Here is a 15825-nt window from a genome sequence, read left to right on the forward strand (position 1 = left end):
TAATGTTTTCGTTCTTGTTAAGTACATGCAATCAGGGTGTAAAAGAAATAAATATTTTCAAACAGTACTAAGGTATGCGTACACTATGTAAAACCAATTCATTGTATACTGTTTTGTTTCTGAATGAAAGGGGTGAGTTGTAATTAAACAGACACAATTTCTTAGGGCCTGTTTACATGGAGGTGGGGGACCCCAGGTAGGTGAGGTAACCGGCTTAGGTGGGGTAACCTGGCCAGTCCATATATTATCTCATTTTAATTTGATCACGTTGACATGATGGGGGGGGGGGAGTGACCTGCCAAGGTGGATAGCCTGTCTGCCAGACTGGGTAACCCTCTCAGACAGGGTCAAGTTTTGCCATGTAAACGTTTCAAGGTGGGGTAACTTGCCAAGCCTACCCTTGTAAGATATTTGCATGTAAAGGAGGGTTATTTTTTTACCCAACCTAAGCGTGTTACCTCACCTACCTGGGGTCCCCCACCTCCATATAAACAGGCCCTTAATACAGTATTTTTGTGTAGCAAATTTTTGTCAGAGTATATTTACTCTGGAGTAAATTTTTGCGGGAAAAATTTTTGCATTAATATTTTTTTTTTTTTGGCGGGAACTCATTTTTGCAGATCGCTAGAAAAATTGCAAGACTTTCATGCCACACGGTATCTCTAGTTTTTCTGAACTTTGTTTGTTTTGAATTACTGTGGGCTAACCATCAACAGCGTTTACATTCGTATGTTTGCATTCGTACACTTCCACCGAAGATAGATTGCTAATAGCTTTGAGTCGCTTCGAGCTCCTCGGAATGTACTCTGCTGAAGCCCAGTGATCTATTCTACGCATACTTTTGCACACACGCTGAACACACCCGAGTGCCATTTGTGCCAGAAGGAAAAACCAAGCCCATTTTATAACTGGGCTGTGCCACAGGCAGCCCAGTAAAAACGCAGTCACGCGAAACAAGTCGTGCACACGAAATCAAGTCGCCTCTGATCGAATGAGTGAAAAAAATTTCCAGAAGGAGTTGAGTAGAATTACATTTTACGATTATATGATAGGTCCTAAGCTTTAATTATAGTTATAGATATGAAATAAATCCTATCCGGATTATGTACACGCTAATTCATCGCTTTTGTACGGCAAAGAAAAAACGGGCCGGATACTGGGCACCTGACATCAATAGTTCGTGAATGTTTCTGGCCTCCCTTATTCCAAGCGAATTTAATTTCAAGAAGAATTAATAAATTTTCTGAGAACCTGACTTCTGTAAGTATCTTCACTTTAAATATAAAACAGTTTCTTTAAAAATATCACATATTACCAACCCATTTGTGAACAGCACTAGTTTTGCTGCGCAGTAGCCTGCGAAGCGCAGACGCATTTCCGGTCGTCGCTTCTCTCCCTCCGAAAAGCGACGACCGGAAATGCGTCTGCGTTTCGCAGGCTAGCTGCGCAGTAAACAGCGTAAATATTACCCATGAAACGTCTACTCACCTGGACAGAACGGCGCCTTCTGCACCTGTTTCGCAACCTGTAAACTCGCCAAAACGTTCATCTTAAAGCTGAAATGTTCAGCTTTCATCCTAAATACTTCGTTTACCGAGAACTGAAAAGGGCGCCTCAAAAATTGAGTTTTTTTTTTAAGTGGCCGGATACTGGGCAACAGAACGGTAATTGAACCTATGCAACAACGGTTACGCAACAAGTTATTTGAACAAAAACGTTGCCCGTATTACTTGACATTATTCAGTCGGATTTATGCCCCACGCACTTCTCGCATTACGCGTAACTAAGAAAAACCTAGATCTGTTATTTACCGTACAGGCCTTTATAAAATCGTTTAGTGAGTGAGAGATCAAGTCAGAGACCGGAACTTTCAAACTCTACTTCCAAACTAGAAATATTATTTTGAAATGTGGACATTGTTTTGAAATCGAACACTATGCCAAGGCTTAATGTCACTTATGTCGATACTATACACTCATCGCATAGTGAATCATGCGACTCGTGACAATTTATCCCCTTCAGAGAGCCAATCACTATCATAGTCCTAAAAGAGTGCCATATAAAACCACACGCCTTTCCCCCTTTCACTCCCTCTTGCTCTTCCATTCCGGCGATTACATCTGCGCGGAGAGATTTTTGTCAGGCAAGTCCTAGTCTTACCTTTTGTATCACCCTTTGTAACAGTATCTGTTTTATCGGTTATGTCCCAGTCACCTGCCCTTTTTTCTCATAGCTTTGTTCAATGGCAGAACCTCGTGCGTTGCACTTCTTAATCCGCCGGTCTGACGGTCTAGTATTATGCTTTTCGGCGTCATCCATGAACTCTGGTATCACGCTCCTAATTATCCGCTGGATTTAACTAAGCACATTGTTTATAGCGTTTGAGAGAAAATCATCTAATTGCTTCTGGAAGCTTGGCTTAAGGTCATAAGGTCTACGACTATGCCAAAATTCTCGAGTCTTTAAGGGTCGTCAAGAAATTCAATTCCGTAATGTCCACGATTTCATAAACTTTGAACATTCTAGCTAGCGCCTTGGGTAGGAAAATTAGTTTAACAGTAGCATACAAAATCTTCTGTATTAATTAACGGGCCGACCATTTGATTTTTGAGGAGTGGTATAGGTGATTTGGTTTAAGGGAGAATTTTAATTTTCACAAACCTCTGGTGATAGAATTTTTTCCTGACATACAACGGTGTAAGAATTTTTTTCCAGTACAATACGCCATGAAAGATATTTTTTTCAGGGCAGGAATTTTCTTACCAGGAATTTTATGGCAAGAATTATTTTGCCCGGAAATCAGTCTTTCCGTTCTGAAATCACCCATACCCCCCTCAAAAGTCAAATTGTTGTCCCCTGAGCACATTGAAATCTGAAAAGCTTTGCTTTTGCATTTGTTAGTCACGTGACCATAAAAGATTTAAAAAAACCTAGACTTACAGTTACATAATTTTCATAATTAATTCTAATTAATTTTTATATTAGCGACAACGTTAATTTTCATGCCAGTTCTCGTCAATGGAGTGATTTTGTGCAGGTTTTGAAGAGGCCACGAGGAGGAGGTCAGTTATGGAGATGACATAAACCTTGTTACTCAGTTAAAATTTCTATTATCAAACCTTTTTTTTAAAGAGAAGAGCGCTCTATTATAGAGAAATACTAGAAAAATAGAAACGCACTAATAAAAACAGGAAATTTCAGACGTGTAATGCGTCAGGGAGAGATTTAACGACGGTTTGAACGTTTCAAAATATACAAGGATTTGTATGGAAGACCACTGAACCGTGACTGAGTGGCAAGAGCTGTTCGTCCCATACAAATCCTTCTGGTTTTTCGGCGGCAGTAGCTGTCGCTTCTTTTAAGATCTAAGACATGTAAGCCTGAAAATTAAAATTCACTAGTTAATTTTTATGAGCTCTCTCTATTTCTGCTAAAATTGTTTTCCTAAACACATTGTTTTCGTGTTGAGAGCAATTTGATCAGGCCCGGTTCCTCGAAAGATGGTTAAGTTTAACCCAAGATTAAGCCACGGTTTTCTTGTCTACGAACATGTAACTCAAGGTAACAGAATATTGTTGAGACTTAACTCTGAGATACAGTTATGATAACACAAAATGTTACTCTAAGCAATACACACGAAGGTAAATTACAAAAAGTGGAACCAAATTTTAATCCTAGGCCCTGTATTGTGAAAACTGCATAACAACACATCTGATTCTGCTAAATTATAAAAAAATAACATTAGCATTAAGAGGCATGCCTGACGCTCGAGATATACTCTTGCGCCCAAAATTATTAAGGCGTAATTTGTCAGACTCTATTCTCTACCGTTAAAATAACTTAATAGGCCATTTTCAAACATACCATAATACTCTTTGTTGTCCCTCCAAAATTTTGCGTAAGCATTGTTTTCAATTTCTCTTGGGGCAATTGTAAGAATGCTAATGCAAAATTTTGGAGGGACAGCAAAGAGTATTATGGTATGTTTGAAAAGGGCTATTTCTGATTAGCCACACTTTTGACCGTCCTTTTCTTTTACACGAGGCTGTCATGTTTAAATGGTATGGTGTTTGCATGGAACGTCTTTTTCCTGGGGGAGGCGCTGAGGGTCCTGTTTAGGACAGAAAATCATAAACTACATACCCTGTTTGGGACCACAATTTTGTTATCCTGTTAAGCAAATCCACGTTATTATATAGACGTTTTAGTATTTGCTTTTGAATATTTGGAGTACAAACAAATTTCATCCTGTTTATAATTAGGGCAGACTCGCACAAAATTATATACCCTCTTTAGAGCAGACTCGCGAAAAACGTTGCCCGAGATACGAGAAACTGCCAAACAGCTGTTACCGAGCAACTTGTTGAAAGCCCTAATCAGGAAACCGTAGCCAAGGAGGTTAAAAGCAACGGAATCTTGGGGGTCCGAGAGCAGGAAAACGGCACGGAGTAACCCCCTCCTAATCCGAGATAGACCCTGCTACCAGCGTTGTCATAAATCTTATATCTAATTCTCACTCTTTTTTTTGTACATTGCGTTAAAGTTCGTTGAATTTATAGGATCCACGATAGTCGGTGCGTAGCAAACCGAAAAAGTACGTGTGATAAACATGCCTTGTTTCAGCAATCGGCTGCTGGTTGTTTTAAATACATCTTATTCCTTCATGAAAATAAGGATGTGAATTGATTTAATTTACCAGAAAATAGACGTACTAACTGGCTGTCAGTAAAAGGTCGAGTGAATCAACTCGGCCGAGTATGTTCATTTGTTGGTGAATCACAAACCAGAATTCCTTCTCCATATCCCTAGTTCTAGGATTGAAAAACCGACGTTGTCTATTTAGAAAGACAAAACGGCAACAAAAAACAATCACACAGCAGTTAAAAGAATACCTGTTTAATAACCATAAAAATCGAAGAGTCTGGGTAAATTACTAGATAAGGTATTTAAAAAAACATCCAAGATATAATAAACAGGAGTTGTATGAATTTTAACGTGCATGCAAAAGTTTAATATTCGGCCAAGCGTGATTTATCACGGAACCAAAGCGAAGAAGCGCCACTTTTGGAATAACACAACTCCACTGTGTCAAAATATTCTTGATTTCGATACGATATGGAATCAATCAAAGTTGTCAAACGATTTGTAGAATACACGTTAGGATCTCAAAACTCCAACTCACGAGCGCCAAACGGTGTCGTAAGAAGAATCCGTAAGAAAAATCAGTTGTGAATCCCACAAAATGCATTTGCACGAAATACATCTTGTCAACACTGTATTTTACTAATGGTGAAAATGTTCTTTTCTCTTGCTCTGCAGCATCAAACACTAGAATCTGAGAGCGGACAATAGAACACCTTGACGCAGTTCTTGCAGTTTAACATATACATACCTTCAGTTATCCCCATTTATATCATGATGTCAATATTTTTAAATTTAATGTACCTCTTGGCAACCATCCTGGCCATTTTCTCGGTTGTGTTACTCTTTGCTGCCTCGATTTGTGTGCTTCTTTTGTGGAATCGACATCAGCATTACAACCACATTCCAGGACCTAAACGGACAAGTTTCTTCTATGGCAATGCTTCAGAGCTTACAGATAACAAGGGGCGACTGTTGTGTGAAATACTGCTTGATCATGCTCTCACGTATGGGCCAGTGTTTGTTTGGTGGTACTTTTTTTCACCACTTGTGGTAATATCCAGTCCTGAATTCATAAAATATGGCATTGTGACCTTGAATCTTCCAAAGGCACCTTCAATGTATAACAGTATAGCTTATTTGTTTGGGAGGTATAGATTCTTAGGCTCTGGTTTATTTACTCAACTTGACCACGATAAATGGAGACATCAAAAACGTTTGTTAAGCCCAGCATTTCATCGGGGCTACTTGAAAGGTCTGGTTCCACAATTTAACTCTGTAGCCAGTTCCTTGGTCACCAAATTAATGGACATTGCTGATGGAAAGACTGTTGTTGACATGGCTGATGAATTTCAGAAAACTACTTTAGATGTCATTGGAAAAGTGAGTGAAAGACTTAGATTTGAATTGATATAAAATGAGTCATATTTTGAACTGCCGTGTGGGTAAAGATTTGAAAGTGAGCTTGATCATCACAGACTTTACAGTAGAAAGAAAAACCTAAGCGGTGACGCATAGGTCAGGGTTTCATTCCCGGACAAGCCTGAATTTTTTTAGGTTCTTTTTCAACCGCTTAAGTTGTTCATTCATTCTACTGTAAAGATCATGTTAACTTTCAGACAGAGTGTCAGGTAATGATATTTGCGGGTATAAGGGGTCAAATGAACAAATTAAGTGACTGAAGCAAATTTTGCTTGACAGCGTAATAGGGGCCATATTGCACCTGATATACAGCTTTGGAAGAAGACTTACTGGTAATGGTGCATTGCTGGGGAGTGGTGTCAAACGAATTCCGCTGTGTAATGGCGCTGACCAATTCACTACTTGGGTAATTCCGTAACGGTACTTCAGCCAGGGAACCAAAACTGATTCTTATTTCATTCCAGACTCAAGAGAAAAACTCCAATTTCCATCTAATTCTTTGAACCCTATCAGTTTCCAATTTCTAAAAAATAGATTATAGTAATGAAAAATAACACACTTTTTCAGAACCACAATTCTCTCTTTGGATAAATAGAATGGTTCTCTTCAGGACTCGAATTTTACACTCACAAAAGAAAACATCGTGGAGGAAATTTGTTAAAAACAAGGCGCAGAAACAAAAACGCCGCTTGATAGAAGTTTAATAAACTTTCAGTTACTTCGGGACTTTGATTACTGGCCGCGTGGAGGTTCAACTATAATCCTACAAAGAAGGGTAACCCTAAAACATGGAATGGTGGAAGATCGGAATGAATAGGGTTATGAATCTTTGGCACCTGATGAGCTATCTAAGCTAAAATGGTAGATCAAAGATGACGAGGAATGTGAAGCGATCAAAATAATTAAAGCCAATTTTTTTAAAATACCAGGAAACCAATGAATTTGTAAGATTCTTCACATAAAGTCGCTTGTGTGGAGATTCTTGCACTGTACAATGAGGTTTCTGCAGACTAAACATAGAAAAATCTTATGGCAAACTCTTGCCGGTTGACCGAGTCCTTCCTTAAGCAAAGGCCAAGAAACTAGGTTACTAGCTTGCTGAACTAAGCGGGTAAAAGGAAGTTAATACTCATAGTACACGTTCAAATATACAAGAGGGCCATTCTTCCATTTCAGCCATATTAAAAAATAAACGCTAATTTTGAGAATTACACTAAATTATAAATAATCTGTGCATTTGACTAGTTCACAAGTCAATAACTGTTTTGCAACTAAAGTTTCAACTGCAGTATCAACTCGAACTTTACAATTAAGTTATGTTTAACAAGCGTTTAAACTATTTTTTTTTCTTGATTTAATTGTAGGTTGCATTTAATTTGGAACTCAAGTGCTTAGAAGATAACAGTAGTGTTCCAAATTGTCTTTATAAGTGCCTGGAAGGTTACGAAGAAAGTTACTTAGATCCATTTCTATCCCTTTCATTTTATAAACATTCATATCAAAAGAACGTGCAAAAGTCACTATCTTTTTTAAGAAATCTTGCTAGAGAAAGTATAGAACGACGCAGAGAAGCCATGCAAGAGAGTTGTCAGCCACATCCTAATGATATTATGGGGATGATTTTACAAGCAAGTCAGTTGGACGGTGATGTCAGCATGGAGGATCTTGTGGATGAATTTATTACTTTTTTTGTAGCAGGTAAATATACTACGAAATCTGATTGAGAATTAATGGCTCCCGCAGTAAACTCCCTCCTTCAAAGATGAAGATTCTTGTGGGGGAGGGGGTCCTTAAAAATAAATAAATACACACAAACAAATATGCAATCATGAATGCATACAGTATATGAATTCGTAACGAATGCATTCATAAAAAACGCAGCCAAGGAAGAGAGCATGATTAGAAAAGTGCATGAGTTTGTATTTGAGAAGACGTTCGGGTTGTTGTAGGCTTTCTCAAAGCCCTTTTCTGGTTTCTGCAGGTTAGGTGTCTCGCATTCGCTCGCGCAGTCGACTTGTCGCAAGTGTTGGGTTATTGTTCAATAACTTGAGAAAAAAAGATGTATGGTTTGAATATTTTATTATTCACAGGTCAAGACACAACAGCCAATCAACTCAGCTTTGCTTTGCTAGAAATCCTTTTAAATGGAAGAATTGAAAACAGGTACTTATTAAGTCACATTGTTGTTTTAAGAATGGTTTTCACCGGAGTCGGAGTCGTAAGCGGAGTCGTAAGAGTGCTTATGACCTAGTGAAAATCAAAAATCGGAGTCGTAAGCGGAGTCAAAAGTCCGACTGAATCGGAGTCAGAAGAATCAGAACGTTTTCTTTTTCTTCCGACTGCGCTTAGGACTCCATCGCTTACGTTTCGCTTATGATCTAAAGAAAACCACACTGTCTTAGTAGGAAGCAGAAGCGGAGGGATAAACCAATGACAAAGCACGTTCCTTCGCTTTGTGATTGGTTTAGTCCTTCCGCTTCTACTTGCGAATTCGACGACCCAGAGTCTTGAGCGGAATCAGAAGTATCAGAACGCTGTTTTCACTAGATCCTAAAGTTCTACGCTTCTGATTACGACTCCAACTCCGACTTCGTCGCTAACGGAAACCAGCCTTTCGTTGCAACGTTTTCTGACCAGCTTTTCAATCCCTGAACACTCAATCCTAAATTTTCTGGTGGCTTTCATCATGCCTCAATTAAAAATCGGTTATCTTACCCGAGAACGTACGAACCAATTTTTTCCAGAAAGAAGCAAAAACGGCTCCAAAAAGGCCAATATTATTTTGTTTACTATATCAAGGAGGTTTCGGCCATTTTACGACAATCCCGGGTTATTTCAGAAGATTTCCGAAGGCTACCGACGATTCCCAAAGACTGTTGAAGATTTCCGAAGACTTGCGAAGAGGTCCGATCATTGCCAAAGATGTCCGAAGAACCTTCCAAACACTTAACAGTATTTTCTTCGGAAACAGAGAACATTAAAAAATTGGCCAATTTAACAGCGAACATTAAACATTTTGGGCAAATAACACTAAGCACTAAACCCCATTCAGACCGTCTACTATGACTCGATCTGCCTTCATTAACTACTTGGATTTTGATTGGCTCTGAATAACATGAAACCTATCCGAAAGTTGTGAGTACCTGATTCGCATCTTACGACTACAGGGTGTCCCAAAAGTTAGTTCTACTACTTGCAATGCAATATGACTGGACTTGGTTAGTAAATCGTGTTAACTAAAATTGTGTTTAAATCTAATCAAATATTTCATACTTACTCGGCCATCTTTTGACTCGAATTATTCGATTCGTGTATTTTCGCGCCAAAGTTGCGCGCGTCCGTGTATATTTTCCCGCCACATTTTTTTTTCATTTTTAGCCCGAATTGATCGAACTTTCGTTTTTGTTTTTGGTTTTTTTTTGTGATTATTAACATGAAAGATAAACCCTCTCAACACAAAAACGCTTCGCTACGTGAGAGCATAAGCATGCATACTTCGATCATTGGCTTGTCAAAAAATTGCCAAAAAACTTGAAAATTCTAATGATGGTTGTGAGATGGTAATGGAGAAATGAGAGTTTTGAAGATAAGAAAAGAAGAGGAAGACCGAAAGTTCTGAGTAAAGCATCTAAAATAGTTTTAAAGAAGGCAAGGCCGGTACCGAAAAGAGAAAATTCGACGAGATAGCTTTCACAACTTTTAGCTAACTTAGTCTGGAGCAGGTTCATCAAATGCGAAGGCCGGAGGCCTCTAATATAAGGCCATCCCAATAAAATGTTTCGTTTCCCATCGCCCTGTCTCTTGTGATGGTGGGTCGGTCGGGCAAAAGAAAAAAAAAGAATGAACACTTGAAGGGGTCTAGGTTCCAGAGAATGCTGGGATGCTAAGTAAGAAAGCCTGGTTACAAAGTCAACTCGAAACGTCTTTTCGACTATCAAATGTCTAAACAGCCTTTAAAAAACGTAGTATTGATGTTAATTAAAGACAAGGACATCACATCATCCCAATTGTTGTTAATAAAACAAGATCGTGTGCTCGTACTTGCTTCTCTGACTAGTTTCTTTGACTACACTGTAGTTAATCTGGAATTTTTGTTTTTTTTGTTTTTTTTTTTTTACTTTTCGAAAAAAATGGGTCGGTCGGGCGATGGGAAACGAAACATTTTATTGCGATAGCCTAACGAAAAAACCTCTGTTTAGTCCGCCAAACAACGTTCAGCTCGTGTCAAATTTGTAACGAAGTACACAAACATTTCAGTGGAAAAAAGCCGCGCCGGATATTGTTTGAGGTTCGAAGTGACCCTTGCGTACCAAGCTCAAAATGGATAATCTGGCGTTTAACACGCTACATGATTTATTCCAGCCTTTGCCGCGACGGCTACAGAAAGTAAAACCAAAACATAAAAGACATAAAAGGGTCATGCTAGACTGACATGCTGAACGCATGTATTTAATAGAGGAATTAATATCTTTTAGAAATTGAATGTAAAAATAAAGTTTCGATCAAAAGTTATAGCGCATGAAATAAGAGGGAAGAAGTTTTAAGACACCTCATGTGTAGCTAGCTATTATAAGTTATCCTATATCCGTCATAATGAACCAAATCAGTCGAAACTGGCTGCCATCTATCCTTCTAAAATCCTAACTACTTCAACGGAAACGAGACCATCCCTTTCAATTAGAGGCCAATATCTCGTCTTTGTTTTATATAACCGTCTGAAAAGATTTTTGGATAAGCAAGGCGTATTATATCACAGTATGGCTTTCATGATAAGCACTCCACCCCACTCACTATACATCGACTTAAGTTATTCGATATGGTCGGTTCACCGCCCGGTCAGTGCAGCTGGATTAGCGCTGGTCTGCCGAGCGAGAGGCCCCGGATAGAAACCCTCGCCGGACCAACATTTAGGGTCTTTGAATTACTGAGAAGAAAGTACTGCCTTCGTAGTGTCATTTGCAAACGGTTAGACTTTCGTATAGAGTATGAGATGTAGTTCCTGGTGTGGTGGTTTCTCGCTTTTATGAATTAAACTGCGCCATAAACAACCTGTGTTCTAAATTATCCTTGAAAAGCCTCGAGGGGAATGGATAATATGATATTTACAATTTACAATCACTCTGTATTATTAGAAAAATTAAGGCACCACGGTTTTAGCGGCGCTGTAAATGAGTGTTTTTCATGGTATCTGACGGGCCGCACCCAGACAACTCATGTTGGGATGGCATATCAGAAAAGTCGGTAACGTTACTGGCGGTTTCCTCAGGGGTCGGTGCAAGGACCATTTCTTTAGTTACCACTTTATGAGAATGATATCCAAAATTGTTGCGTTAAACTGAGCTTGATACCAATCGCCAACCGAAATGGCTAATAGCTATCGTTAATTGTGAACTTCTAATCGTATATAAGTGCGTAAATTGCAAATAAATAGCTTTTCGTCGAAAAATGCCACTTTAGTATTTTTCACTGTTATCACAAAAGGCCTAGCTACAAAGTAAATCTAAAACTTTTCTACAATTCTTCTAATAAATTCATTCCGCTGGAACGCAAAAACCATCACCTGGCAGTACTCATTGACAACAACTTGACATGGAAAAAACAAATAATTAAAACAGCCGTGATAACAGCTTTTCTTTCCCCCTATTTGCCATATTTTGTTGCAAAAGCGTGACCTTCGTTTGATTTACTTTGACCATTATGCAGCTCATGCAATCCCTAGACTGTTCACAGTCCTCTATTTTTCCGTAAGATGGTCGAGATCGAGGGCTTTGCGTTACGGGCTGTCATCTTGCATGAGTGTCAGCTATAATCCCCGACGCCCACCCCCTCAGTACATTTGAAAATCAAGATAGCTGCCATTGACGGTAAGACGCGCTATATCTCGACGATCTTACGAAAAAAAGAGGGGACTGTGAACAGTCCCTGCAATCCCATATTTTTTGTCCCATAATATTCCAGTAATAATAATGATACCTTAATTATCCTCTCCCCTCGTGGGGCTTTTCAGGGATAATGGAACAAATAATTTAAATGAAACATAACAAGGTTAAAAATCCCAGCCGGTTGGCCGAGGATTTGAACTAGGGACAGCTGCCAAGAACAAATCCAGCCGGCGTTTAGGGCGGGACTTGAACTTGGGGCCTCCGAATTATAAGTCCAGCAAAGTTCAGCGCTCTAAGCACTCGGCCACTTCTCAACATACTCAAATCAGTTTTTCTTCTTATGCAAGATGTCACTGATACCCCCTTTGCTTTCAGAAACAGAATGATGGAATTCCAAAGAGACTTGATGGCTAGCTTAATAGAATATCAGCACATACCTAACTGGAATTATTGACTGTGTAATTTTATTTGCTGAGGCTACAGTAACGGTGTAATAATAATGTAACAATTTATTATTTTTGTGATTTACATTTTTAGTATTTTTCAAGAAGTTGACCATGTTCTTGGAAACAAAGAGACTGTTGAATATGATGACATTTCAAAACTACAGTATGTTAAGCAAACACTCAAGGAGAGTCTTCGAAAGCACCCACCAGCCGGTGGAATGTTGCGCACATCAACAAAACCAGAGAAATTTGGCTCATTTCAGATTCCCAAAGGGGCAATTATTGATTTCTCCATCTATGTTGCTCATCACTTACCAGAAAATTGGTGCGATCCTGAATGCTTTAATCCTGACAGGTTTTTGGGCGAAAATAACAGTGAAAACAAGATCTCCAACTTTGTATACTTTCCTTTTTCCTGTGGACCAAGAACGTGTATTGGAAAGGATTTCTCAAGCATCAACGCTTCCATTTTGATGGCACAACTCTTTCGGAAATTTAAGTTTGAGCTGGTAGCTGGGCAAACCCTGCAGCGCGAGGAGAAAATGACAATGCGTCCTAAAGGTGGAGTCCTTTGTACTATCAAAAAAAGATCTACAAGAGCTTGTCAACGATAAAGTTTCGCCTGCGTCGCAGGATGCTAGGAAGAAGGGAAGGGAAAGCCTGCAGCTACACTATTGTTTCATCCTCTATTGCGTTCAGTTTCAGAGCGTAATTAAAAAGACGATTGACTAGAAATTAATTATGTTAATCATAGACATACTACCTCGACTGAATTGTCAGAAATCATTAGCACCCTGATTTGAATACTGGCTCTTCTCGAATTTATCGCGTCCTTAAAGAATGTACTGTTTGCTCTTAATAATTACGTTATAGTAGGCTACGTTGGATATACAGTCGAACCTCCCGTAAGCGACCACCCAAAATGTAAAGACTGAGTGGTCGCTTACGAGAGGTGATCGTTTACAAGAATCGAGGGTCTCTTCCGAGAAGAGGTCCAGGCAGATCTACTTTATAGAGGATAATTTATTGCACGCAATGTCTAAGTTAGGATATGTGTAGTTCCATGTTCTCACTAAAGTTCTTCGTATATTTTAAGTAACATAGTGCACACAGCGAAACAAAAGAGATCAGAGAATGCGCCAAGTGGTCGCTTACAAGAGGTTAAAAACAATGGAAAATCCTCAACTGTCAGGCCCAAAAAGTGTTCGCGGTCGCTTACAGGTGGTCGTTTACTAGCGGTTCCAACTGTAATGCTTCGACTGGGAAAATTTTGATGTTTTGGAGGAGGTGTTAAAGGAGGTGGTCGCTTACCAGAGGTGGTCGCATATGGACGTTCGACTGTATTAAAATTGTTATATGACTCCGCGGCTTTCTGGTCTTTCTATTATTTAGTTTGATTTTCTTTGTGCTCAGGTCTCTTCAATGAATCGGAAGACAATGCAGTCGTGAAAAATTTGCAATTAATCCCCCCTTTCCTTTCCTCTTCAAACGCCTTCCCACGCAAGCTAAAGAAATTCATTTTAACGTGCGACACTATGCATCACAGGATTTTTCAGTTGGTGTAGCTTTTAAAAATATCTTTAGGAGCTTTTTTGTTCCATTTTTTACGTCAAAAGTAGAGAAATCCTAACAGAGACTGGAAAATACAGATTCTGAGGAAAGCTTTTTGAGCCATTTCACAAGTTCGAACTAAACGAATAGTCAAAATCTTGATTGGCTTTGGGGGGTAGTTTACATAAAGAGAGCGTTTCGTCGAGGTCATTTTAATAAATTTCATGAAAGTTGTACAAAGCAATATCTTTTTTGAGAGAGTGAATGTAGGTAATATCGATTTCAGGAAAGCTAACCTCGAACTCCATGCTTCACAGTCGCACTAATTTAGTCAGCTCAGTTTACATCGAATCTAACAAAACATAACACTTTATTAGTATTCCCACTGATATACAGAAAAGGTATTGCTTTTAAACTATTACAAGTATAATTTTACTGATATTAAAATAACCAAATAAATAGAGGGTATTAATTAAATGTAATAATTAATAACCTCTATTTCCCATACTTTTTTTCATGAAATAAGTTCTCTTTAAGTTGAATAATACCCGTGAGTTCCGCTAGGAACATCGGAGTCGTCTTCGATCAAGAACTATTACTCTTGTCGAACACGTCACTACCATATGTAAAACTTGTTTTCTTCATCTTAGGAATATAGCTAAAATAAGAGACGGTCTCTCACAAAAAGACACTGAAATCTTAGTTCATGCTTTTATTTCCTCTAAATTAGATAGTTGCAATTCATTACTCTATGGCCTTCCTCAATCTCTGATTGATCGTCTACAAGCTGTCCAAAACTGTGCTGCACGCCTTGCAACTCGTTCCAGGAAACATGATCATATCACGCCAATTCTGAAACAGTTACACTGGCTTCCCATGTACAGCCGTATCATATACAAGATACTTCTGTTAACTGTTAAAGCCTTACATGGTTTAGCACCTTCCTATATAACAGAAATGTTGCAACCCTACAGATCATGAAGAAGCTCAAGATCTGCCTCTGAGAGGCTCCTGACAATACTATCAGCAAAGGTGAAGAAATATGGCTGTAGATCATTCTCATTTGCAGCATCTACAATTTGGAACTCACTGCCAGAAACCATACGTAATCATGATGACATTTCAAAATTAAAAACTTCAATAACAACTTTCTTATTCAAAGAACATTTTAATTAAAGTTCTGTCAGAATAATGTATATAATGTAAATATTACGATATGAATTTTAATTTTTAATCTTTAAAGTGTGTCGATACAGTTTTTCAACGGCCATAGCGATATTTTACAATCGCCTTAAAAGGGGTTTTTTCCTTGTCCGATCGCTATAAAATTTTCACCAGTAATTGGCTATGGATTGAAATTTGTGGAAATGTAGTTTTAAGTAAAATCGACATTACTATGACAACAATAAAAAAGTGAAGTTGTTAAAAGCCGAATCTTGTATGATCTAGACCAGCTACTGAAAATCCAATACCAGGAACTCAAAGTTTGGTGTTTAGCAAACAATCTCCGTCAGAAGTAAAAAATTTTGTACGTTTGAATTCGACTAAAACGAAAATATATTTCAAACCTTAAATTTTTAATAGCCGTGATAGATTATTTAATAAAAACGTTATAAATGACTCGCGTTATTCTTAAGTAGCGTCAGAATGCTACTTAATATCATATTTTGAAGCTGGGAAATTTTGGTGAATTTTCGATCTTGCGATCTTAAAAACTAACCCGTTTTCTCACCACCTGTATAAGTGCAACTTCACTCAAAATTTGGACTTTCAACGCTTTTTGTACATCTCTAAAACATAATAATCTTCATAATGTAAATAATAAGGTCTGCAACTTTCATTGAGGTTGATTCACTACAACATCGTTTAAATTTCAAGACAAA

At 38.4% G+C, this 15825-nt stretch overlaps 1 protein-coding gene across 1 annotated transcript; it reads left to right on the forward strand.

Moving 5' to 3' along the window:
• The first annotated feature begins 5373 nt into the window (after window positions 1–5373).
• Window positions 5374–13668, forward strand: LOC140946206 (cholesterol 24-hydroxylase-like). The gene is made up of 4 exons (XM_073395291.1): window positions 5374–6024; window positions 7428–7761; window positions 8154–8226; window positions 12483–13668. The coding sequence occupies exons 1-4, from the start codon at window positions 5416–5418 to the stop codon at window positions 13003–13005; spliced, it is 1539 nt and encodes a 512-aa protein (XP_073251392.1). The 5' UTR covers window positions 5374–5415; the 3' UTR covers window positions 13006–13668.
• Window positions 13669–15825: the final 2157 nt, after the last annotated feature.

Source organism: Porites lutea, chromosome 8 (genome assembly GCF_958299795.1).
Source record: "Porites lutea chromosome 8, jaPorLute2.1, whole genome shotgun sequence".
Classification (NCBI taxonomy): Eukaryota; Metazoa; Cnidaria; class Anthozoa; order Scleractinia; family Poritidae; genus Porites; species Porites lutea.

What these genes read in the sequence shown, in the direction of transcription:
- LOC140946206 (XM_073395291.1), top strand. Translation starts at nt 5,416, where the DNA reads ATGATGTCAATATTTTTAAATTTAATGTACCTCTTGGCAACCATCCTG. An exon ending in TATTACTTTTTTTGTAGCAG is followed by an intron (nt 7,762 to 8,153) that starts GTAAATATACTA and finishes TATTATTCACAG; the next exon opens with GTCAAGACACAACAGCCAAT. An exon ending in AATGGAAGAATTGAAAACAG is followed by an intron (nt 8,227 to 12,482) that starts GTACTTATTAAG and finishes TTACATTTTTAG; the next exon opens with TATTTTTCAAGAAGTTGACC.